General features: G+C 42.6%; 1 protein-coding gene across 1 annotated transcript in view; it reads left to right on the forward strand.

Annotated features, from left to right (window-relative positions):
• adamts3 (ADAM metallopeptidase with thrombospondin type 1 motif, 3) overlaps positions 1-27,427 on the forward strand; it is a 105,883-nt gene that overhangs the window by 17,804 nt on the left and 60,652 nt on the right. Inside the window, exon 4 of the mRNA XM_058069735.1 lies at positions 17,892-18,048. Within this exon, the coding sequence (XP_057925718.1) occupies positions 17,892-18,048 (157 nt within the window). The remainder of the gene's footprint in view (positions 1-17,891; positions 18,049-27,427) is intronic.

The following is a 27,427-nucleotide window of genomic DNA, read 5'->3' on the forward strand; positions in this document are numbered from 1 at the left end:
TGATGTTTATTAACATTTGGTAACATGTGGTAACATATAGTAATGTTTGGTAACATGTGGTAACATGTGGTAACATATAGTAATGTTTGGTAGTGATGTTTATTAAGATGTGGTAACATTTGGTAACGCGTGGTAACATATGGTCGTGTATGGTAAGGTAGTATTATTGGTGTACCAAAAATGTGGAGCCGTGTAAGAAGGGTGTCAATGTTAGGTCGTAATGAGAGTGTTTGATGCTTGCAGGTCAGCTGCTATTTTCATACTTGATTTACTTTGTAAAGTCAGCTGGAGAGAAGCAAGCTCTGCTGGAGACATCTTCTGGTTCTTCTTGTTCTTCTTCTCGTTCTCTTTCTCCTTCTGGTTCTTCTTCCTACTACTGTTCTTGATGCTGTTTGTTGTTTTAGTGTTCTTCTTCTTCTTGTTATTTTCCTCTTTTTCCTCTTCTTCATTGGGCTTGTCTTTATCTGATTGTTCTTCTTCTTTGTCCTCTTGTTCTTCTCGTTCCTGTTCTTTTTCTTATTGATGTTGTTCTTCATGTTTTTTGTTGTTTTTTTCCCTTGCTTTTCTTGATGTTGTTCCTGTTCTTTTCATTCTTGCTCTTTTCCTTTGTTTTCTTCTTCTTGTACTTGTACTTGTACTTGTGTGTGTGTGTGTGTGTGAAAGTGAATGTGACATGGGTGTACACACACTGCACATGTGTGGCGGAGGGAAGGAAAAAAATGATAAGAGCAAACAAGGCAGGAATGCAGCTGACCTCCAAGCCTAGTGGGCGGACGCTGCGTCGTTCCCATCCTCCTCCTGAAAGTTCATGTCTGGCACACACACACACACATACATACACACACTGACCTACTGTACCTTGTCAGCATGTTGACGCTTCACATTCCACACACTTCCTTGGATGTAAAGCTGGACAATGTCCCCAATTTTATCCATATTTCCAGCATTTTGGCAGACTTTGATGTTGCGTTACGTTAGCAACATTAGCATAGCTACAGTGCTAACATGACAACATCACATTTTAACATCATGCCAGATTAGCTCAGTCACTAGAAAAACTTGCATCTACCACATCTGTAGCTGACTGACAGAGAGTCGGCAGAGCACCAGGCGTCATTTTAAGATGTGTAGCGAAGCCTGCATGTATTCATTTAGCACGTGGTGTGATAGCACATGCTAATCGTGTGGACAGATGGCAGTATTTTTCTATCCCTTTGGGTATCCTATAATGGTCCTATAAAGATGGCCGCCTCCCACCGAGCCGAGCTTCTTCCTCCCCGTTTGCTGATATTCGTACGTTCCAAAACATCCTCAGTCATGACCTATATCATCTTAATACCCACCCACTTTTTCTGTTGTCTTTAGGCCGGCACATTGGGGGCCATTCAGTGGCATGAAGTTTTATTTTTAAGTCTGACTTAAGCACATGACCCGACCCCCCTCCCCACTCCCCAAAAGACGTCGGCAAATGTTTGCTCTGTGTTGCTGGCGCACCGACACACCAACATTGGGTCAGGACTCACATTTTATTTGAAACCTTCGGTGTGGAAGACTTGATATGTAATATTTTGACTCCTGTGATTTTGTAACTTTTTCCCAACCTAGTTTTTATCTTTATTTATTTATTTTTTTATACTTTATTTTATTTTTTAAAAAACAAAACGTCAACAGCAATACAAACACACTCAAAACAAAAAGGGGAAACTGGACACACACAGCACACAATTTGGCTATCCCACATTCCCTGTCATAGTACAATTCGAGTCATTTCCTTGATTTTTGTCCGTGAACAGTGTCCATTTCACCCGTTTTTCTCCACACATGTATTTTTCAGTCCTCAATCTATGTGTCAATAGTTCCATGTCATGTATTGTGTTTATCACACAAAGCCAGTCCTCCAGTATCGGGGGTCTTGGATTAAGCCATTTTTTGGTAATGGCTTTTTTACCTGCTACCAACATGATTTTATACAAATACCTATCTTCTCTTAACACAAAGTCATTCATTTTCTACTGCTTTTCCTCACAAGGGTCGCGGGGGTGCTGGAGCCTATCCCAGCTGTCTTCGGGCGTGAGGCGGGGTACACCCTGGACTGGTCGCCAGCCAATCACAGGGCACATATAGACAAACAACCATTCACACTCACATTCATACCTATGGACAATTTGGAGTGGCCAATTAACCTAGCATGTTTTTGGAATGTGGGAGGAAACCGGAGTACCCGGAGAAAACCCACGCATGCACGGGGAGAACATGCAAACTCCACACAGAGATGGCCGAGGGTGGAATTGAACCCTGGTCTCCTAGCTGTGAGGTCTCCGTGCTAACCACTAGGCCTCCATGCCGCCCGGCCCAGATACAATACATGAAAAAGTCACACTGTAACCCAAAATCCTCTCCATGGTTTTACATACCCTCTTCCAAAAATTAATGATATTTGGGCAGAACCAAAATACATGTGAATGGTTGACATTGACCGTACCACACTGACGCCAGCATGGCTGGGTAACCTTAAGATATTTTTGTTTAATTTCTGGTGTAATGAAAAATCTAATTATATTCTTCCAGCAATGCTCCCTCCAGACCCGAGATGATGTTGTGGTGTTTTGGGTCATAATCATACCCAACCAGTCAGTTTCTGTAATGTTTGTTTTGAGCTCTTTTTCCCATTTTTCTTTAATATAATGAGTATTCGCCTTTCCCTCCATTAAATGCTTATATAGTGTGGATACTATCTTGGTAGTCTTTGATTTGTAGGCAGAGAGCAGAATCAGCCCATGTCTTCCTCTATTCATCTAGCATTTTATTTTCCTTTATTTTCATAGTAATTTCTCATTTGTATGTATCTAAAATAATCATTTTCTCCCAGGTCGTATAGTTGTTGTAGTTCTTGGAAGCTCATGAATTTCCCCTTATTTACTATCGTACACCATGCGGTTATACCTCTTGGGATCCATTGCTGAACGGTCTTATCATGACTGTCCGGAACAAAGTTCTTATCGTAAGCTATCCATTGTAGCAGACAGAGTTCACCCTCTAATTTGAGTTTCCGTGTTAGACTGAACCATAGTTCTAGTGTAAAACTGGTCACATCATCCGCACGGTCACACCCCTGTCTACCTCTCTTGTCGCCCGCAATGGCACTTTAAAATGGTCCGTTCCAAGTTTTTCCATTTTGATACAAAATGTACATCACACCAATATAGAATCACTCTCATCTGTGCAGCATGGAAATATTCTTTAAGGTTTGGTAGTCCGATGCCCCCCTTGTCTTTACTCAATTGCAATGTTTCAAATTTGACCCTTGGCTTTTGGTTATGCCACACAAACCTTGAGATCATTTTATTCCCTTGTTTAAATTGTTTTTCCGGTATATTAATTGGTAGTGCTTGGACTAGATAGAGAAGCCTTGGGAGCATATTCATCTTCACGGTCTCTTTCCTAGAGCTAAAATCGAGTACAAGAACTTCCCATCTTTGAATATCATTTCTAATAACTTGTTCTACCTTAACATAATTGGCATTGAATAGTTTCATTTGTCCATTTGTCGTGTTAAATTAACCCCTAGGTATTTTATGGTTTGTGCGTCACATTTCAAGTCATATTTATCTTGTAGGGCCTTAGCTGGGTGGTAGTTAAACATTAAGATTTGTGTTTTCCTTAGATTAAGTTTATATCCTGAGTAAAAACCAAACATTTCCAAATGGTTTATCAGTCTTGGCAGGCTCTGATCTGGGCCCCCCAGATAGCAAATGACATCATCCGCAAAATGTCCAATAATATGTTCTTCACCATCAATCCGTATTTCAGTTAATTCTGTGCTTTGTCTAATTAGCTGTGCCAGGGGTTCAATAAAAATTGCAAAGAGGGTTGGTGACAGGCAGCATCCCTGTCTGGTAGACCTCTGAAGTGCCATGCTCTCATTTAGGCTACCGTTTATTTTTATTTGTGCAGTTGGTTTTTGGTTTTAATGCATATGATTGCCTTCTCATTTAATCCAAATATCTTGAGCACTTGGAAAAGGAAGGACCAATTCACATTATCGAATGCCTTTTCTGCATCCAGGCTTATTAATGCAGCTTTAATATTATGATGCTTGACATGGTCAATAATTTGTAGTGTTCTCCTAATGCTATCATGAGTTTGGTGCCCCTTGATAAAGCCTGTTTGGTCCTCGTCTATGAGGTCATTCATAATTTGTTCATATCTCTTTGCTATGATTGACGTATACAGTTTATAATCAACATTTATCACATACTACAGTATTAATTGTGCCTGTACCCAAGAAACCGCCCATGAATGATACGGGGAAAGGCCCAAATGATACTGTGTCAAAGCCCAGGGCAGTGATACTGATAAAATATAGAGTTTAACCATGTCCAGTATCAGCCCCCGTAGCTGTCCACTCAGAGCGCGCTGCTCTGGTATCGTGCCCGTGAAACAACCAATCAGAGAACAGCACACGAGCGTGAACACACAGCGTTTGTTTTGCTGCCGTCTGTGCTCTGTCAACATGTCAGCGGTTGACACTCCCGGCGAAAGACAAATAGGGAAAATAGCAAACAGAATATTAGAAATGGAACGTTTTATCACCATTAATGAGGAGGACACTCTTGAAATGATCGAAAAAACTAAAAATGCAAATACAAGTCAGAAAACCAAGGGCGACCTCAAGCTTTTTTCTGAATGGCTCATCAACTGCAGAACGAATGAAGACTGGTAGAAAGTATTTCCCCGCCTGAGTTAGACAAATACATGTCTATGTTTATTTTATCAATCAGAAAAGAAAATGGAGCCTGATTCTCTCAAATCAAAATTCAACTCTCTGGCACGTTACATGATGGAAAAACGCAAGCTACACTGTTTAGATATAATACATGTAATAAACTGAACATTTTCTGGAAACAAAATGGTCTTTTGATTAAATAGTACGTGATAATAAGCTCATGATTAAATAGTATGTGATAATAAGATCATCACATGGTTTGTCTGGTATCAGGCCAGGTATCATGCCCCCAAGTGTCAGTATCAGCCCGAGACCGAAGGTCTATAATTAACCTATAATTAGCACTGAGACGGGTCTATATCCTGAGCAGGTCTGATTGTCCTTTCCCTTGGAAATGACTGAAATCAAGGCCTCGTTCCACGACGGTGGGAGTACACCGTGCTCCAGTGTATAGTTAAAGGAAGACTGTAACAACGGAACAAGCTGCGTTTCAAATTTCTTGTACCATTCGGACGGCAAGCCATCACTACTGGGAGACTTATTTGGTTTAAGTTTCCTAATGGCCTTCTCTATTTCCAATTTAGAAATAGGTGCTGTCAAAAGGTCATTCTGTTCTATCCCTATTGCAGGTAAATCTAGTGTTTCCAAAAAGGATCTCATTTGATCAATGTTTGCTGACGGGGGTTGACTATAAAGATCATTATAGTACTTATAAAAAATACTTTTAATCTCTTTAAGTCAGGTTATTTGTAGATGGGTCTCTAATTTTATAAATGATCCTCTCCGCTTGTTGTTTCTTAAGTCTTCTAGCCAGTAGTTTTGTTGTTCTAGGTCCAGCCTCATAATAAGATTGCTTTAGGAATCTCAATTTCTTTTCTACTTCCATAGTATACATTTTATGCAAGTTTTTCTTATATTCCTGAATCTTTGGAAGCAGCCCAGAATCCTGGGTAATCTTATGTTGTTGTTCGGTTATGAGTAGCCTTTCCCTTCCCTCATTATATTCTCTCTCTTTTTCCTTTTTGAGGGCTGCTGTTTTAGCTATGTATTTTCCCCTCACAACTGCCTTAAGGGCATCCCACAAAATATTCGGGTTCACCTCCCCGTTATCATTATCCTCCTGGTATATTTGAATGTCTCTCCCAGCTTCTTCTATGAATGTTTTATTATTTAGGAGTCCCACATTTAGTCTCCATAATGTGTGTAGGTCAACAGTTAAATGAATCTCACAGTGATCTGACACATCTGCTACTCCAATTTCACAGTCTTGTATTCGATGTAAATCACTTTTTAAATTGAAAAAGTAATTAATTCTAGCATAGCTCTTATTGGGAGTTGAGTGTAATCTCTTCTCTCTCCACGTATCCACCACACCAAATTCATCTAACATTGTCTTAACACGTTTAGTAATATGATTGGAATTTCTCTTCTTATTTGTCGTATCTATTCTATTGTTCATCACAGTGTTGAAGTCACCCCCACATATCAACATTCCCTCCATCTCCAGGACAATCCGATCAAACAAGGTCTTGAGGAAGTTTATGTCAGCCATTGGGGGGGCCATATATGGTAGCTAATGTAAGTAATTACTTTAGTACTTTCAAATCACACCGACTTGGATACGAGTATGGCCACACCCCTCCTGTTACTCTGCCGAAAAAAACTATAGAATACACTCTGATAACCAAATCCTTTTAGATGAATCTCAATATAAATAAATATAATATGAGCCTTATTCTTACGCAATTTGGTCACGATTTTGCACCGCTTAACTGGGTTATTTAGACCGTTCACATTTAACGTTAATGTTTTTGTAATATTTTGCATCCTTTTTCTCTGTTATATGATTTATTCTGCAGTCCAGGCCCCAAAAACGTAGAAGACATATGAACCATCACACAAAACCTCACAAAACCCTGAGATTCCGAAGAAAGGGGATGTACCTAGCCATCTCCCTTGGTCCCTGTTGGTGGGAGGAGGGGAAAAAAACTTCAAAAAAGAGGGGCCCCTCCCTAGCACACCCCAGAAATGGGGATTCACTAGAAGTGTCCAACATTGAACATTAGCCCTTCCTAGTTATTTAAACTCTCTGGCATCAAAACAACTACTGTTAATTATTTCAACTTTCTGGCCTCATAACCATGAGTGCATGGAATACCGTTATACCAGACTTGAGAGTATCTATCACAACCAATAATATCAACCTGGCACCACAGTAGTATATGAATATGAATGTCACCAGCTGTTCTACTTAACCAAGATTTTAAACTTTGATTGTTGGATTTTTCTGAATTCCGTGAGCCTTTCCTTCGCCCGTTGTGCCTGCCGCGCCGATCTGTTTGCATGGCAGCAGCTCCCTCAGTCGCCCCTCCATTGCGGTCGCCGCGTCCTCCCTCGTTATAGTCACCTTGATGCCCCATTTATCCAGATCCTGGGCTGCCTCCCTTGCACTCTCGTAGATTTTGAGGCCCGTTTCCCAATGCACTCTCATCTTCGTGTAGGGGGTCTGGAAGCGAATGCCTCCCTGCTTCAGAGCTGCCTTTATTGGACCGTATGCCTTGCGCTTTTCCAAAACATCAGCAGCGTAGTCGTTGTCAAAGTAGAGTCGCCTGCCGTCGAAGTCGATCTTACTCTGCCAAGCCTTCCGTAGCACCATCTCCTTCACGCCGAACTGTAAAAAATTCACCACAATCCACCTGGCGGCTGCAGGCGTGTTGGGTTTGGGCCCGAGTGCCTGGTGAGCTCGCTGTATTTGTAGCTCGACCCTGTCCGGCAGCATGTTTTTGGAGCAGTCTGTTCACTAATTAGACAGTTGACGTCCCCTCCGCCTCCTCTGGCACCCCATAAATTTGAATATTGTTTCTCCGCGACCGGCTCTCTGGCTCAACAATTTAATTCCGCATGCCGTCTTTCTCCTACCTCTCGGCTAGCAGCGTGTCCTTTATTGCTATGCAGGCCGTCTTCAACTCCGAGATGCGGGTCTGCGCCTCGGTAATGTCAGCACTGTTGCTTTGCAACTCTTTCATAACCTTGTTTTTAAAATTTGTGAGGTCTTACTTCATTGCTTTCTTAAACCCGCTTTCGAAGTCACCGAGCCGCTGGCTCAAGGCGTCTTTAAAGTCTTTTAAACTCCTGCAAGACCCCGGAGCATTGACTCATAGCTCGCCCCGCTAGCTTCTGTAGTCGAGTCGTCGTCGTCATTTCTCCATTCGTCTTTCTCTGCCATTTCCTGTGTTTCAGTTGCCTTCTTTCTAGTTAGATGACTCCTTTGCTTTTTCCCTCCTTTCATAGTCGAGTAGAAGGAACTATAGTGCCAGTTTAAATTCATTGGAGGTACTTTTGCACGCCGATGGTGGGGAGCTCACACTTACACGTCCATCTTGCTAGCGTGCCACCGGAAGTCCAGTTTTCATTTTATTTGTTAATTTTTCACAATATGATGACTTTAACAAATACATCATAATATTTTTCTTAATATTTCAACTTTATTCGACTAAAATGATGTTATTTTTCCTCATAACATTAAGACATTATTCTCATATTTTTAGTTAGAATACAACTTTTTTCTCTTAATAATTTGACTTATTTGCCTTCATCATATTATGAGTTTATTCTCCTAAAATTGTGATTTTTTTTCTCATTAAAGTACGACTTTTTTCAGCCACAGTGGACATGGTTGACATCCAACAAGGTAACATTCAGGAGCGGGACAGGAGGACACAAACGTTAGCCGGGCTAGCATAGCTATGTGAACTACAGTGCTAGCGTTACACTCATATTCTATCAGCGACATCATGCTAGGCTAGCCTGTTGGCCAACCCGCAAAAAAACAGCTGTTAGCAAAGCGCCATGCTAATGCTAACTAGCTTGTACATTCCGGCAACATGATATACCGCAATGAAGTTTGTATCCATACATTTCTTTTCAGCTGTTGGATTTAAACTCTCACCTCCCAAAAAGAACATATCATTGTTGGCAGGACACATTTTTTTGGGTGGTTAACTATGTCGTGCTTCATCCATTGTAAGCTGTGTTGTGATGATTAGTTGTTTTTTTTCTCAGTGAAGACGTGCTATGTGACATCATAACTTTCATTGCAGTTCGTGTATGCAGTTAGCCTGTGGTCTGGTAGCTCATGCTAACAGCAAGCACTGGTCTATTCACTACTGTACTGTAGCTTGCTAGCTTTTCCATGTCACTTTTGAAATTAGAACTTAGAAATAAATTGAAGCACAGATGATTCAAATTCAAGCATTTAAAAAGACCCTCAGGTGCCGGGCAAGACATTATGCTATAAAATATTTTTAACTGCTGGCTGTTTATGTGATACTAAATAGGAGGAAGCTGCAGAACAACACTTTGCAGGTCACACTTCCTTAGGCAGCAAACTGGTTCAGGCAGAATCAGCAGCGCCTCTGCTGGTTGGAGTCAAGTACTGTGGCCTGTTTCACATCGGTCACCATCAATCAATTCATCGATTAGATTAGATTAGATTAGATTAGATTAGATTAGATTCAACTTTATTGTTATTGCTCATGTCACTTGTACAGGGCAACAAAATGCAGTTAGCATCCAACCAGAAGTGCAATTTTTTATAAGTACATTAGTATGGACAGATCTATGTAAATAAAACTATACAGGCTATGACTATAATACAGTGAGGATATGTACAGGGATATAAATGACTATAATACGGCTATTGTAGATTATACAGATTATAAACAGTATGGGTATGACAATATATAATAACAGTAATATATACAGTATTGCAATGGAGTGACTAGGGTATGGAAATGACTATAATATGGCTATTGTAGATTATACAGATTATAAACAGTATGGATATGACAATATATAATAGCAGTAATATGTACAGTATTGCAGTGAAGTGACTAGAGTAGAGTATGGTTATTGCAGATTATATAAATTATAAACAGTATGATCAATGAATCAACAGATAGTATATGTACAATAGTACAATAGTGCAATGAAGTGATGGGGGAGGGCATAGGTCAGCGGGGGGATGTACGTAGTGGAATGGGTGGGCAATGGAGGGGCAGAGTTCAGCAAGGAGACAGCTGTTGGGAAAAAGCTGTTCCTGAACCTGGTGGTTCGTGTCCGTAAACTCCTATAGCGCCTCCCTGAGGGTAGGAGGGCAAACAGTCTGTGTGCTGGGTGGTGTGAGTCTTTGGCAATTTGTGATGCCCTCCTGAGACAACGCTTCCTGTAGATGTCCCCGATGGCAGGAAGTGGGGCTCCGGCAATGCGTTGGGCAGATTTGACTACTCTCTGCAATGCCTTCCGGTCCGTGACAGAGCAGTTCCCATACCAGGCTGTGATGCAACTGGTTAGGATGCTCTCGATTGTGCATCTGTAGAAGTTCACCAGGATGTCTGAAGAGAAGTGGTTCTTCTTCAGGGTCCTCAGGAAGAAGAGGCGCTGGTGAGCCTTCTTGACCAGGCTGGAGCAGTTGGTAGTCCAGGAGAGGTCCTGTGAGATGTGGATCCCCAAGAATGTGAAGCTGGCCACACGCTCCACTGTCTCACCGTTGATGGAGATTGGTGGATGCATGGCGGCATTCTTCCTGAAGTCCACAATGAGTTCTTTTGTTTTTGTTGTGTTGAGTAGTAAATTGTTGTCCTTGCACCACGCAGCCAGGTAGTCCACCTCCTCCCTATAGGCAGACTCATCGTTGTTGTTGATGAGGTTGTTGTTGATCACTGTAGTGTCGTCTGCAAACTTAATGATGGTATTGGAGCCATGTTTGGGTTTGCAGTCGTGGGTGAAGAGAGAGTAGAGGAATGGGCTTAACACACAGCCTTGTGGTACTCCGGTGTTTATGGTGAGGGTGGAGGAGCAGTGGTGGTCCAGCCGGACATGTTGCGGCCTGTTAGTTAGAAAGTCCAGTAACCAGTTGCAGACAGGAGCTGTGATGCCCAGGTCTGTGAGTTTGGCTACCAGCTTGGAGGGGATGACTGTATTGAATGCTGAACTGAAGTCTATGAAAAGCATTCTGGCATATGTGTCCTTATTGTCCAAGTGTGAGAGGACAGAGTGCAGTGCTGTGGAGACAGCCTCCTCTGTACTCCTGTTCTTACGGTAGGCAAATTGGTGGGGGTCCAGGGTGGGGGGAAGGCAGGATTTGAGATGTGCCAGGACTAGCTGCTCCAAGCACTTGGAGATGATGGGGGTGAGCGCCACTGGACGGTAGTTATTGTCACGTTCGGGCATGGTCATGTAGTGTAGTGACGCCAGGATGCAGAGATGAGGACCCAATTGCAGTGAAAACATTTTTTAATGATGAGGCTATGCATGAACAACTCACAAGCATGTCCAACAGCAAAACGACTAACCTGAACTAAATAGGCATCACTGAACATGGGAAAGGCTGCACGGCGGTTGTGTGGTTAGTGCGCAGACCTCACAGCTAGGGGACCAGGGTTCAATTCCACCCGCGGTCATCTCTGTGTGGAGTTTGCATGTTCTCCCCGTGCATGCATGGGTTTTCTCCGGGTACTCCGGTTTCCTCCCACATTCCAAAAACATGCTAGGTTAATTGGCGACTCCAAATTGTCCATAGGTATGAATGTGAGTGTTAATGGTTGTTTGTCTATATGTGCCCTGTGATTGGCTGGCCACCAGTCCAGGGTGTCCTGTAAGGCGGTGGTCAGGGGGCAGGGCCGAACTTTCAGGTGTAATAACAAAAAACACAAATTTGTTCCTAACGACATCAAATGTTGGATACACGCATATCATTTTTGGAAGGAAGGGCTATTATCTTATTTTAAAGTAATATACAGTTTGAAATCCCACAGATTTCAGAAGTTTATGTTGCTTTATTGCACAGCGGTCGAGTGGTTAGCATGCAGACCTCACAGCTAAAAGACCCGAGTTCAATCCCACCCTCGGCCATCTCTGTGTGGAGTTTGCATGTTCTCCCCGTGCATGCGTGGGTTTTCTCCAGGTACTCCGGTTTCCTCCCACATTCCAAAAACATGCTAGGTTAATTGGCCATAGGTATGAATGTGAGTGTGAATGGTTGTTTGTCTATATGTGCCCTGTGATTGGCTGGCCACCAGTCCAGGGTGTACCCCGCCTCTCGCCTGAAGACAGCTGGGATAGGCTCCAGCATCCCCGCGACCCTGGTGAGGATAAGTGGTAGAAAATGAATGAATGAATGAACATGGGAAACAAGGCAATGCAAGATAATGCAAGGCAACGGAAAACAGAACAGAGCAACACAGGAAGTGAATACAAAATAAGGGCATGAACCAGGAACTAAGGCGGGATAAGAAACTAAAAGAGCTGTCACAAGGGCCCACATCGTGACAATTATGACGTAGAAGTATTAAAGAAATATGTCGCTTAAACATGTTTAGCGTCCAAATGCCATGATTTACTCTGCGTGTTTATTTTCTTAACTCATACTTTCAGGAATAGTTTTTTTTTCCTCCCTCCCAATCAAACGACAAGAAATCAACTTGTGGCGCTTTCAAGCTCAGGGATGAAAATGGCAGCTAATGATGACGAAGGTTTGCTCACATTTCTGAAAGCAAACACACCTTTGAACAACACCGAGAGTGAAAGGTGCCACTGTCCTGCCTCGAGCCAGCACCTTTTTTACCTCCGTAGCGACTTCTCTAAGAGCTTTGGACTGAAAGAGGCTGTTTCTGAAAAACTGGAGCCCTTCAGCTGAATCCCATATGTTGTTTTTGGCAGAGCGGCGCTGTCTGCTTGGCCCGGCCTGAAGCTCGGATTTCAAGTGATGGAACACAGGAGTCTTCATCGGGAGTCTTCATCCTCCCCTTTTTTAGGATGTTTGGGGTCCTGAATGGTGCGACCTTTGTCAAACACCTGCCGTTGTTGACGAGTGTACCTGTAGCGCTTTGTCATCGGTTTCCAACTTGACATTGTTGACGCTTCTGTCATCTCTCGTCTTCATTTGGGAAGTCACTGAGTTGATATTGCTATCAATAGGCTGCTCAATACATTCATATTCATGGAACTATTCAGAATTGGGACCTGAAGGTTGCCGGTTCGATCCTCTGTGGTCAATTTGAATTTTATTTTATTTACTGCCTTCAAACTCCAACATAATTTGTAGCGAGACAACAGTTTACATTTTAATTGTAATTCATGGATTAAACACATAAACAGATTTTTATGATGTACATGTATTATTTATTATATATATATTATTACATATTATTATTATTATTATTATTTATTTAACTTGCACATTTACATTTTATTTGTAATTATCACATTTATTATTAGATTACATGATTAAATGTTTGCCTTTTTTCTGATATCTTGCATACCAAAGCACTAACTGGGCCTCCTCGGGCGGGGGTGTCCAAAGTGCGGCCCGGGAGCCATTTGTGGTCTACAGCTGTTTTTAGAACGGCCCTGAGCACATTCTAAATATACATTGAAACAGGAAAAGTAACGCAAACCAACTAATACTTTAACATTGCAATAAAAGCGTAAGAAGAAGTTCACCAGTCAGCCAACTTACCAAGATATCCTAAAATACTTGCTGAAATGTGATGTACTCACTACTGTACTGTGTATCGGTAAACAGGAAAGCTTGGTAGATTTACCATGCACTGAAAATGAGTCACCACACGGCCGTTGTTGTCGGAATAGCTGGCAATGCAAGTAGGTGTTCCTCGCAGTGGATACTGCCCTGGTGCCGGCATGCTACCACCACCGTACCCGAAACGCGTACATATATCTGACGTTTACTTTCAGTCGTAGATAGTACAAGCGTTTGGGAGAAATGCGGGGGCTGTCGCGTTTGTGTCACTAAAAAAAAGTAACTTCCAAATGCATCGTCCTGTTAGTGTAGAAAAACCCGGCTGCGGACGCTGTCAGCTGCTGCACGGAATCCAGAGCGAGAAGATGGCATTTCCAGGTCATTAGAAAATGCTCCGAATCAGGCGCTATCAAAAGTTTTCGCCAATTATCCGGCTGTCGGTTTGTTTGCTGCACCGCCACGCGAGGCCGTCTTCCACCAAACAGGATAATGGACCCGCTGCCTCATTTATTCATCATGCATGTGTGTGTGTGTGTGTGTGTGTTAGGCTTTGCCTCCCATGACCCACACAGAAAAGGGGCGTCCCATCGGCCATTATTTTGTTTTTAACTTGCAAAAATTCAGCCCCAAGGTGAATTTCTGAGATGCAAATCAAGGCGGAAGAGCAGTTTTACATAATGAGAAGAAATAAACAGGAAATAGACAAAAAAGTCAAATCACCCTGGGTAATCTGCGCTCCTCCTGCATGTGGAAGAATCAGTCATTGGTTGATTGACAAGCAAACTGCATTGCGCTGCCTTTAAAATGCTGGAAAGCACGATATTTATGATTACCATAATGTGTACCCGCATGATGCAGGTGCCGGATAAGTGCGCTGAGCTGAGAGGCGGGGGGGAACAGACCCCAAAAAGCATATAAACAACACAAATGTAAATGTTGAGCTGATTGCTTGAGCCCCCTCCCCCAACCCCCTGTTGCTTTCGAAGGGTAGAAAGCAAATCTACCAATCTACCAGCCACCATATTTGTTATTACTTTACAGCCTTTACGAAGACAATAACGCTGAATTTGGATGTTATAACAAAAATATACTGTACATGTCATATGACAGCTAGACTTTGTTAGAAAAACTAAACCAATGATGTAATATCATAAGAGTGCATTAGTAATATTACAGAGAAAACATTTTGATAGTAATATTGTGTGTGTTTATTTGTTTTTCTAATGCATGAAACCAAAGGTAACACACAAAAAGACAAGCCAAAAGGTACATAAAATAAACAACCAAAATTTCCATCATCCCTTTGACCACCCACCCATCAACTTTACCATCAGCACCACCCCCGCCATCAACAGCAGGCCGTGGCTCACGCCTGCACCGCCCTGCTCCCCAGAGCCGCTCCTCGTTAATATAATTGCATTTGCATAAGGAAGTGGTAAGAAGCGGAGAGCTGTGTGGAACATTTGGAACCTCTCATGCAGCGAAATAAGGTCAACAGGAGATTAGAAACAGCGCGGTCCGAGGCGGCGCGGTTGGGCTGCCGTCCTGCAGGAGGCTCGCTATTCTGAGGCAATTTTAAGCACAGACAATAAAAATAATATTTTACATAGTAATTTGCTACTATTTTATCAAATGTATAACATGAATTACTAAAATGACATGAAACATAACAAATTAGTTGACTGCAGTTTACATACATATTTTTTCAAAAACATGATTGATTAAGATTTTTGCCTCTTTCTTAAAAACATTAAAAATTATTTTATTATTTAAATCCATCTTAGTTTTTTCACATTTTTTTTCATCTTACGCAATGCTTCCATCAAACACTGACATAATTTGTTGTTTTGTAAATTTAAATATTTTTATTTATTGATTGATTCATGGATTAATTAGTTAATTTTTGAAGTCACTTTTGCACCAATTTTTTTTATACAACGCTGCCTTCACACTCCAACAGTTTGTTGTGTGACACCAATTTTGTTTTTGTTAATTGATTAAAACAAACACATTTTTAAAAATTATTTTTATTGTTTACATTTTTATTTATTTATTTAATTTACTTTTAATTTCTATTTTTACATTTTATTTTTTAATTATTACCTTTTTTTTTATTTTTACATGCACTAACACTTTCCTTCATATTGATTTGGACCGCCTTGGGCAGGGGTGTCCAAAATGCGGTCTGGAGCCATTTGTGGCCCACAGCTGTTTTGTTATGGCCCACACATTCTAAATATACAATTAAATTGTAAAACTAAAAAACACAACAGATAATATAGAAGAAAAGATTAAAATATGAGATGAATAAATGTATGCTAATATTTTGAGACAAAGTGGTAATCATATCAAGCAATATCTGGTTGCAGCCCTCATTTCCATGTAGAGATAGTTGAATGCAGATAATGTAGGTACTTCCTGGTTGGGGTTCCATCCTCGTTGGCCTTTTTGTGATCTAAGGACTTTGATGGATGGTTGTCTCTGACAAGAAGGCAGGAAGGCAAGTGGCGTACGGACATGACTGATGAAAGATGACCAATGGGAATGTTGTATGCATACCTTGAAAGCGCTCCGTGCGGTATGTGGGAGCCACTCGCTCATCCAGAGACGGGGCATGCAAATGTGTCACAGGGGTGAAATAAGACTCAGGCGTGATGGCGAAGACTTGGGGCACAGTGCATGATCGCCTGGCTGTGCAGGCAGGCTAACCCCGAGAGAAATGTCAGTCTCTTCAGCTGCTAAATGCTCCATTATGTTCACCCTGCCTGCCGCCAACTGGGAATGTTTTCCGCTTGATGGATGAACTAATGTTTTTACTTCCTCACGACTTCACAGTCCAGTCCATGTACCTGGTTGCTGCTGGGGGCGGGGCGGCATAGCGATCGGCCATGCAGGATCTCATTGAGGCATCCTTCTTATCAGCTGTGTTACTGTTATCAATGGTTACTAACTAGTGTATTAGTGCTCTATAAAGCAGTAGTAACCTACTAAAGCAATTTTAGCTCCTAAGCTTTACTCTTTGGCTTGTTATTATATATGCTATTGTACTATTAGCTTGTGTGAGTGACAGGGAGAAAAGCTCTGATTCAAATCAGAGCCACCTGCTAGCTTGCATCGTATAAACGGCAACTAACAGTTACTTTCTTAGTCGATTCATCTGAAGTTCTCAATGAATCGAGTCGTCGGTGGTTAGGCCCCATTAAGGAAAAGAATCCCCAATATTGTAGCAAAAAAAAAAAATTGTAGCAAGTGACGTCTCAGGAGTCCGTTATGTAAACGGAACACTGTTTTTACATGCTACTTCCCTTGACGTCCATTGTTAGCTAGCTCATATTAACTTGTCTTCTAGAATGCACAGAAAAGGGAAAGGGAAATTGCGAATAATGGGCAAAATTAATTAATTGGAGGCTGCACGACATCTCTGTTTGGAGTTTGCATGAAAATGAATGAATGAATGAATAATTAATTGGATATTTGATTAATTATTGATTTATTGATAAATGGTTACACCTCTTCTCTCAACCAGCTAGCCAGTAAAGTGCAGTGCAGTTACATTGTTGCAGGCTATCATGCTAGGCTAGCCTATTAGCTGAAGAAAAACAAAACTACACTTTAAAATGTGTAGTGAATGCTTGTTTTTTTTTTTCCAAAGCAACGTTAACACAGATAGCTCAGGCTCATCTAGGTAAGATCGGCTTCAAGTGGGTATCATGTCCGTGAGGAAGATGTTTTTTCTCGCTGCCGACAAAGGACACGCAACTTCAAAAGCGAGTGTTTAAAGTTTGAGCGTCTCACAAACGGAAAGCAAACAAGTGCGGGATTGTTGTCATACATATTTATGAGCAATCAATGAAGCTGTGCTAAGGGTATCCCGTCTCAGCGCAAGGGATTGAAGTACAGACACTTTATTAACCACTTCATTAAAGGCAAGGCACAGGTGGCATGTAATATCAGCATGAGGGATCGGATCAGTAGGGCGCCTAGAGAAGACCCAGGACACGTTGGACCGGCTGGGAACGCCTCGGGATCCGCCGGAAGGAGCTGGAGAGGGAGGTCTGGGATACCCTGCTTAGGCTGCCACCCCCCACGACTTCACCGCAGATAAAAAGAACATGGATGGATGGATGGATGGATAGACGGACAGAAAGATGAAATCAACTCTTTTATCATATTTATTCTGCTCAGAGGACGACAGCTGAAACAAACCCATAGCAATCTGTGGGACGGGACAGAAGCGTAGTTCCCCCCACTTTGGGGGCAACCAAGATGTTTGGAAGTTTACTAACATTGGCTGGTACCCGTTACACATGTGTAGTTTTAAATCATCTTCACGGTAACACTATTGAGAAAAATTGTCAGTCCGATTCCGGCCCCTGCAAAGATGTTTTGCTTGGTGGCAGCCATATTTTCCTACCAGTCTTGCTTGTCAGTCCCCTGAAGGTACGTACCGAATTTTGCTGTGATTCGGCCAAAAGCTCCAAAGTTACAGCGTGTGTTTCAATCCGATATATGGAGTCTCATAAGTCTCTTATTTTTGTCAGAAAAATAATTTTTAACGTTTTGACAAATGTCGTCCTTTTTTCGTTAGATTGTAGTTCTTCATTGACACCCGGTGTTGTGTTGCAGGCCGGGATGATCCGCACAGACTCGGACGAGTACTTCATCGAGCCTTTGGAGAGAGGCACCCAGGAGCTGGAGGACCAGGGCAGAGTCCATGTGGTCTACCGCAGGTCAGCGGTGCTGCAGAGCCCATCGGACATCTCGGTGGACTACCAGAGCACAGGTAGGATGTTGGAGAATGAATGTTGGTCATGGAGAGATCTGGACCCAAGCGTCCAAGCCTCCGTACGTGGGCGTCAAATCGCAATGCCAATCCTCTGTGGTGCTTGTTTTACGGTCGGCAGCTCTTAAAGGAGATAGCAGGAATCATGCTGTGGAGAAACACTCCAAAGACCCTGAACAATCAGCGAGGGGAAATGTTCCCTTTGCACTCTTCCTTGAATTATTGATAAGAACAAAACGGAGATGGAACGCAAAGCAAAAGGCTGATTGCAGCGAAGGCTTGGATGCTTGTTATCGCTTCTTGGAAGCATGTTTATGGACGTGGCTTCCCTCTGCTACAAGGTGGAGATTGTGGATCTCACTGAGGCAGTGGTGCCTAAGGGAGTAATGCCTAGGTCTTCTTGGATTCTCATTTTTCATTTCATTTTTTCACAGTTCCACATGTCCAATAGGAGTAGGAAGAAGCAAAGCTTATTAAATCCAACCCCTCCATCTGGTACTTTTACAATCAGTAACAATCACTTCCTGCCTTTCTAATATCATTCATTCATTCATTTTCTTTCGCTTTTCCTCACGAGGGTCACGGGGGTGCTGGAGCCTATCCCAGCTGTCTTCGGGCAAGAGGCGGGGTACACCCTGGACTGGTGGCCAGCCAATCACAGGGCACATATAGACAAACAACCATTCACACTCACATTCATACCTATGGACAATTTGGAGTCAACAATTAACCTAGCATGTTTTTGGAATGTGGGAGGAAACCGGAGTACCCGGAGAAAACCCACGCATGCACGGGGAGAACATGCAAACTCCACACAGAGATGGCCGAAGGTGGAATTGAACCCTGGTCTCCTAGCTGTGAGGTCTGCGCGCTAACCACTCGACTGCCGTGCCGCCCTCCTTTCTAATATAATTTAAGTATTTTATTTTATTTATTTATTTTTATGTAACATACCAAAGTACGAGGTGATATGACCATACAATGGCATAATGGGTACCATAGTAACATTATTTAGTATGTTGTGTGCTGCTGCAAAACAAACAACAGAATATACCGTATTTTCTGGACTATAAGTCGCTCCGGAGTATAAGTCGCACAAGGCCAGAAATGCATCATTAGGTAGAAAAAAACATACATAAGTTGCACTGGAGTATAAGTGGCATTTTTTGCGGGTAATTTATTTTCCAAACTACTTGACCAAAACAGACATTACGTCCTCTTGGAAGGCAAGTTCTAACAATAAAAGAATAGAGAAGAGGATGAATAGGTGTAAGATATGCTAACACAATGCTTATTCAGCTACACCAAAAATAAACATGAACAGATAAGGTGTCCAGTGTTTATGGAACATAAACACTTTTTTCATTTATAAGTCGCTCTGGAGTATAAGTCGCAGGAACAAAAAAAAGTGTGAAAAATACGGTATACTGAAATAGCACAAACAGGTCCACCATAGACTTGAGAGTGAAAGGAAATAATACATAATTGGATGTATTTAAGGCTGCAAATGGAGTGGGAAGAATTAGAACTTATTAAATCCCACTTCAATCTCTCAAAAAGATACTTAAATAAGAACCAAAAGCTTTTTTTCTTACCTCAAACATTCACTGTATGTAATGTACACATTTTTAAAGAGGACCATTCTGGCCTAAAGCTTGAAATATGCTCTACAGGGGTGCCCATGACTCGTTTATAATGCCAGCAACTCATAGAGTGCTTTTATACGGATACAGTAAATAAAGAAATACTACAGGTTCTCAATTGTATTTACAGAAGCACCTCCATATGAAGTGTTTATGGATGTCTTATTAATGCTTAATAAAGCATGACTAAACACAGAAAGTGTCGTAACAATGCACTCTCTCGCAGTTGCCTTCCTCCTTGAGGGTCACATAGACTGTGGGAACCGGTCCCCAATAAAAGAGGCTTATCCCTCTGTGTGCGGAACAAGCAAATACACTCGCGTCTTTCTTGCTTGTTTTGTTTCAGCTTTCACTGCGTCCTTTTCTGCTGGCACTCCTCAAAGCAAAACACAGCCAGCGAGCATTTTGTGTTTCCCCATAAAACAACTTCTGTGTGATGCGACGCGCCAAAGAAAGCAGAGGGCAGTGGGAGGATTACGCGGGGGTAAGGTGTTAACAATCGGCCCGCCCGTTTGTGTCGTTCCGCAGCTCGGCTGCGTCAACACTTTTGATTCACGGAGGAGATTCTTATCAAGACCACATGAGCGTGTTGGTCAGATGTCAGCACGTATGATGACTCATTTCAAACGCTCAGGGTCGCCATCTTGAAACTCACAAAGTCACGCTGCCTCCAAATGTCGTGAAAGAAATCGATCTTTTAAACCAATGATTCATTTTTGGCCATTTTTAAAGAGGACCTATTATGCTCATTTTTGGCCCTTTGTATTGTAACTCCTGACATCGGTGAGCTGGTCATTTGCATGCATGCCGGTAAGACGCTCCCATATAATGCTACGCAAACAACCGCTTACTGACACAAAATAAACACTGATAAATAGTTACTACACTTTGCGCTTCTGACTTGTCAACATGACCAAGTGACGCTGGATGGGCATCGGACTCCAGCAATATGTATAGTAATTCATTGCCAATTACTATACAATGTGAATTGATTTGTACATTTATTTTTATAATAATAATAAAGTTTATGTCCAAGTGGAGTAGAAACTCCATCAATTAGTTGTTTAAAAATAAGTGTGTATAATGTAATGTATTGCCATTCATAATGAAAACAAACTTTCCACATAAACTTGCCAAAAGTAACCAAAGTGTGTAATATCAGCATGGCCGTGGCTGAGCATGATTAAGAAGCACTAATTGGCCGCTGTGGTGACTTTGCATTGAATAACGTCGCCGTTCCGCTCACAAATCTGGGACCTGTCAGGATTCTCAACATTCCCATCCCCATTAAAGTTCCAGCTGCCAGACGAGTGTGGAACAAACAAAGGAGGAACGTGCCTGGAAAGAGAACGAGATGTGATGTTAGCTCGCCGCACACGTGTTGACTCAGCACTTGGTGAGTTCCTTTTGGGGGTGTGAAGGTACACAGTGTAAGAATACCGGGATGGAGGAACTATTACCCTTGTCAAGTCCTACTTTGGGAGAAAGCTTTACCAAGGATCAATCACTCCCACTGTGGATTAGCCGTGTTGGAACAATTTGGACCACCATATTTGTGATACAGAGGAATTCTAGAATGGGAGAGCATTTCCCTTGAAACGCAAATGGCAAATAGGGAAACCAAATTGTTGTGGAGTGTCATATTTGTGTTTGTGTTTGTTCCATCCGTTTATTAGCTAGCAGGCTACATCCTGGTTCATGGAGGAGGATGGAAGCTGACAGGACTGTACCAGTTTTCATTCCAAAACCGGGTACATTTTCCTCGAAACCTAAAAAGCAAGTAGAGAAAAAAGTACATCGTACATTCCCCCCAAAAATGATTGCTCAAACAAAAGTTAAAAAATTGTGGATGGTCATATTTGTGTTTATTTACCTGTCTGTTTATATGTGTCCTCTCCAGCACCCCCCTCGACCCTTGTGAGGAAAAGCGGTAGAAAATGAATGAATGAATGAATGTTTATTAACTAGCAGGCTGCTTTCTGGTTCAGGGAGAATGATGACCATTCTTATTCCATCATGAGGAAAAGTTTAAACAGTAAATACAGAAGAGATGGGGAGAGATGAAATGTTCCCCCCATTCTACAATCTAATATGGGACAATCCCTTCACCTTATATCATCTACTGGGAACCAGGAAGTCGCCTGTTAGCTAACAAATGGACAGACAAACAAAAACAAATCTATTTCTCCTTTTTTTTAACGATATGTGGTCCTCTCTTTGAAATGTTCCCCCCATTCTACAATCTAATATGGTACAGTCCAGTCACCTTACATCATCTACTGGGAACCAGGAAGTAGCCTGTTAGCTAACAAATGGACAGACAAACAAAAACAAAGATGCCGTTCATTTTGTTTATAGTCCTCTCTTTGAAATATTGCCCCCCATTCTACAATCTAATATGGCACAGTCCCGTCACCTTACACTTATCTACTGGGAACCAGGAAGTAGCCTGTTAGCTAACAAATGGACAGACGAACAAAAACAAAGATGCCGTTAATTTTGTTTACCGATATACGTATATTCCTCTCTCTGAAATGTTCCCCCCATTCTACAATCTAATATGGTACAGTCCAGTCACCTTACATCATCTACTGGGAACCAGAAATTAGCCTCTTAGCTAACAAATGCACAGAGAAACAAAAACAAATCTTGCTCTCCTTTTGTTTACCGACATATAGTCCTCTCTTTGAAATGTTCCCCCCATTCTACAACCTAACATGGTACAGTCCCGTCACCTTACATCATCTACTGGGAACCAGGAAGTAGCCTGTTAGCTAACAAATGGACAGACAAACAAAAACATAGATGCCGTTAATTTTGTTTACCGATATACGTATATTCCTCTCTTTGAAATGTCCCCCTCATTCTACAATCTAATATGGTACAGTCCCGTCACTTTACATCATCTACTGGTAACCAGGAAGTAGCCTGTTAGCTAACAAATGGACAAACAAAAGCTAAGATGCCGTTCATTCTGTTTACCGATATATAGTCGTCTCTTTGAAATGCCCCCCCCCCCCCTTCTACAATCTAATATGGTACAGTCCAGGAAGTAGTAGTACAGGAAGTAGCCTGTTAGCTAATAAATGCAGAGACAAACATGCTCATTTGTTAATGGAATGGATTTTCGCGTTCTCTTTCATCTTTATTGACCTTATTGATCTTTATTGGAAGTAGGCTACTGACACATGCCTGCACAAAGTTAGCGGAGCAATAAATCCACATTTTATTCATTGAAAAAAAAAAGTGGCAGTAGATTTTCACTCAATGTATGAAAGCGCGCATGTTTTTTCTGAATAGTAAGAATCCTTCATCCTGAAGCCACTTGAAGCAGTAATAGTTGCAGTTGACCTGGACAAGGCCGCTTAAACAGTAGAAGAACCTCATGAGTCATCAGAGTGACTCAGTCCTGCTGTGTTCCTCTGGTGCTCCCCTCCGTGGAGCCAAGAAGGGCCTTAAAGCCGTTTCATTAGGGAGAGCAGCCTACAAACAGATGGCCCGGCGGTTTGCAGCAGAACCTCTTGCAAGCTGCTTTGGAAGGCGAAAAGGAAGAATTGCTGTCGAGATGCGATCACAATGCCAGTGTAGTATTTGCGAGTGGTGTGAAAGGGGCCAGTCGGGCACCTTCAAAGCTGCATATAAAAAATGCGGCGAGCCTGCCAAGTGCGCGTGGGCACCCGGCAAAAGCCGACAGCGGCAGGGGCGGGAAGGCAGCTTGCGTTTTAGCGGCAGCCTGCTTTGTATTTCACACCTTCACCACACAGCTGGAGACGTCCTTTTCCACAGACACAATGAGACACACATCAAGCCCTTCCCTGAGCAAACCTCCAAATCAATTTCCTGCCAGCTGGCAATTGGCAGCTGGACGCAAGGTGAAATCCGCCCTGGATACGTTCGTGTCTGGAGCGGTGGAAGTCCAAGGGAGGGAAACATTTCATCAGCTTCTTCGATGAAGACTTTTCACGACTTGACAGAGAAATTCCTGGAACCGACTGCAGAGCCTCAACATGCCTCAAAATATCTCAACATGCAATTTGTCCCATCAAGTCCCCAGACTGCAAATGGTCATACTTTAAAGTAGTCAGTGTACAGCAGGGGTCTCAAACTCAATTTACTTGGGGGCCATGGAGCTCAGGTCTGGGTGAGACTGGGCCGCATCAGGTTTTCCAAAAAAAACAAAACGCATTCATTAAAAACAAAAAAATTTAAAAAACTTCGCTTTGGTTCCAATTTTCTACAAGAAAAGCTCTGATAAAACATTCCACTGTTCTCAAATATCTTACTTTTTATTTTTCTACACAAAATAAGATGAAAAATAAATAAACAAATCAAGAATAAAGAAAATCAATCAATCAGTAATAAATAAATAAATATAATAATAATAATAAAACGGCAAATAATAAAAACTTAAGAAACCACATATAGTTGGTGGTATAAAATTATTTTTTTCAGATTAAAATGAACAAAGCATTATTAGAGCCCTGTAGACATGACAAAACACAACTATAGTCACATTTATACTCTTTTTATTTTCAACATATTGCACAACTGCAGGGTCTTGAGACACATGCTAACTCGCAAACAAGAGAGCTAGTGACCTAAACGGTAGCCTTCAAGTTATTTCCTTTAAACTTAAAAAGCCAAAAACTTACCACTTCCACATGGATAGGGAGGATAACTATTAACAGTTATTTAACCTTTAACATGAACATTAATCAAACGTAATAATTTTTTCTGGGTACATGATACCATACAGCATCCATATCAAACTTGCGCGGGCCGCACTAACATTAAGCTTTCATATTAAGGCGGGAGCCTCAAACTAGTGTCCTGCGGGCCACATTTGGCCCATGGGCCGCATGTTTGAGACCCCTGGTGTACAGCTTGTGGACAACAACACAAGTGAGCAGCATGATAATTGTGTCTTGCTTACAGTCAGGCATGGTTCAAGGCTACACGAGTGCTGCCAGTGCTGGGGAGTGCAGTATATCTGAGGTGACTTTCCTTTTACATGCTGTATCTGGCAAATGTGAGCACAGTTTTCAGCCCTTAGTGACAGTTACGTGGTGTCCAGTGGCACTCGTGCAGCCCCAGACCATGATGACCACCACCACGCTTGCCTCGATGCAATACATCATTGTCAAAGTAGCTGACAACACAAGTGAGTACACGCTACAGTGAACACGTCCAAATTGTAGTAAAAAGTGGACATATTCCCTTCAATCAACCGTAGCTCCCTAGTGCTGTCTGCCAGCACTCGTGGACATTACAATTGTCAACTTGTCAGCCGGCAGTGCAACATGAACATGTTCATATCGTGTCCAATGTGTCAATATTTCCCAGCAGCACTCGTGCAGCCCTGGACCATGATGCTCCCACCAGCATGCTTGCCTGTAAAACACAATTATCTTGCTATTTTACTTAGACAATAATGGCTGTGTTTGGCATTCTTCCAATGTAGTAGAAGCTGCACACTGACTACTCTAAAGCAATTTATGCTTGAAATGAGTCAAAATTGAATAAAATTAGAAGGAAATATAGAAAGTTGCCAAATGTACAGTATGTATAACATGTTCTCTTGCAACCACGGTCGCTCTGCTCTCAGCATTGACACAATCATAGCGAGCGAGCCGCCTGGCACCGGCCCGCCTCTTCTCCCAACCTGCCCGTCATCTCTCAAATTCCTCCTGGCTGCCCCCGCTCTGCTTAGCACAGCCGTGTGACAAATATAAATCATCCCTTTCTCCTCGCTGACTGTGACGACGCCTTGCTCCTCGCCGGTCCGACCGCAGAGCCGCCGCCGCCGCCGCCGCCGCCGCCGCCGCCGCCACATCTCGCCTCAGAATGTTTTCCAGGACTCCACCGGATCGCGACAGTCATTGATACGCCCCCAGACGCTGGGTTTCTCTCGCTCATATTTCCACCAAGATGTGAAAGTAGAAGCTACTATTCAAGAGCTGCAGACGTTGGAGGCTTCAGCCGGCTTGTCGGGCCTGATAAGGGCATCACGGGTTCTGCTTGAATTATAATAACTGAATTCTCATCGCCATGACAACCTCCATCAATCCTCCAGATCTGACTAGCAAGCATCGCACGTGTTAGATTGGATTCAAGAAGTCCTCCTTTGGTGCCACTAGGTCACCTGCTGGAGATCTGAGGGCCTTCATGCATCATGCTGCGTTTGATGACGCTCAGAGGAGAAGCCAGCCGGCATCGTGTACAGCGGCACCTTGGTGCGGCAGCCTAATTCAGGCTCGATGCTTCCACGTCTCCAGGAAGCACTTGTGTGCACTCGATCCACTTTTGACAGATACACCGTAACACGATGCCATCTACGGTATCGCATGCAACAACGTAACATTAAGGAGCGGAACAGGCGTAGTTATGTGTGCTAAAGTGCTAACAATGTATTTCTCACATCATGCTAGGTTTGCTAAGTATGGTTGTTGTGAGGTGGTGGTATGCCCTTATGTCCTTGAGGTAGGAGATGTTTGGCTTTGTGTCCTATGTCGGACTCCTCATGTATTGTTGTTTCTTCCTCGCTTGTTGTCGTCTGCAGAACGTCCTTGCCATCTTGTTCATTGCTTCCTTTTCATTTTGCAGCTTGTGTTCTTTTTTTTTCTTACCTTCAAACGCGAGTTTTGTTTGCTGTGAAGGCCAAAGATGTATTACCGTGTTTGGGGAAAAGACGCTGCAAAGTTTACAAAGTCATTTACCTGCCCGTTTGCCGCGCCTGACTTTATTTAATGAACTGCTGCGTTTGGTGCGACACTTGGCGATAACGGCGAATGAATCCTTGTGGCTGTCATTCTCCCTGCACGGAGCACGTTTAGCTTTGTTTACGCAGCAAAAACGCAATTTAGCTCTATCAAATCCAACACATTAAAGGTTATCATGTGAGGGTGGATCCTCTGAATGTGTGTTTTCAGAGGGGTCAGAGGTCAGTGCAAACAGCCCACACTCCTTCCCAGAGACAAATTACGCCAGCCGAGCTTTTAAGTCCTCAGTGGTGCAGGTATGGAACACCAGTGATAAGAGCCGCTCCCACGTCATTAGTATGCATCGTTAGTAGAAGTAAATAACCCAAAAAGACACAGACAGTACGAAAGCCGCGCTTTGTCTTTTTGTGTTTGTGGGTTTAATGGAGCCCAGCCCAGATTCTAAAAAAGATACTTTCCACATTGTCTCACTTTCCGTCTCCAACCTGGAGATAATTAGCCAGCCAAGGAAGGAGGAGGAAGGTGGAAAAGGCCGTGAGTGCATGGAGAGATATTATGAAATAAGAAATTAAAAAGTCATCCGTTTATCATAGCTATTAGCCATCTGTCCGTGTGTTTACCTCTTTGCCTGTCTATTTTCAATCTACTCATTAAAATGTCAACCTGTCTGTCAGTCGATGTACCTGGTGTGTATTCATCCATCTGTCTGTTTACTTACTGTTTATTGTCCAAATGTCTGTGTATCCGCCCGTCCCCATATCCGTCCATCTGCCCATTTACCTGCCTGTCTACCAGCCCCCCTGCCCTCAATCTACCTGTCCATCCTCCTTGCTGTGAATTTGTCTTGTATTTACTTTGGGCCAGGTCAGTGACCTGAGGGTTAGCGTAGCTCCCATCGTCTTATTGTGTCTTGTTGCCCCAATAAAGACACTCCCCTCTGTAAGACTGGTGTCGCCTCACAGTTTCCATCAGCTGCCTCACTTTGGTTCTTGCCAGCCGCTGCGGCTTTTCCTCGCT

Source organism: Doryrhamphus excisus, chromosome 4 (genome assembly GCF_030265055.1).
Source record: "Doryrhamphus excisus isolate RoL2022-K1 chromosome 4, RoL_Dexc_1.0, whole genome shotgun sequence".
Taxonomy (NCBI): Eukaryota; Metazoa; Chordata; class Actinopteri; order Syngnathiformes; family Syngnathidae; genus Doryrhamphus; species Doryrhamphus excisus.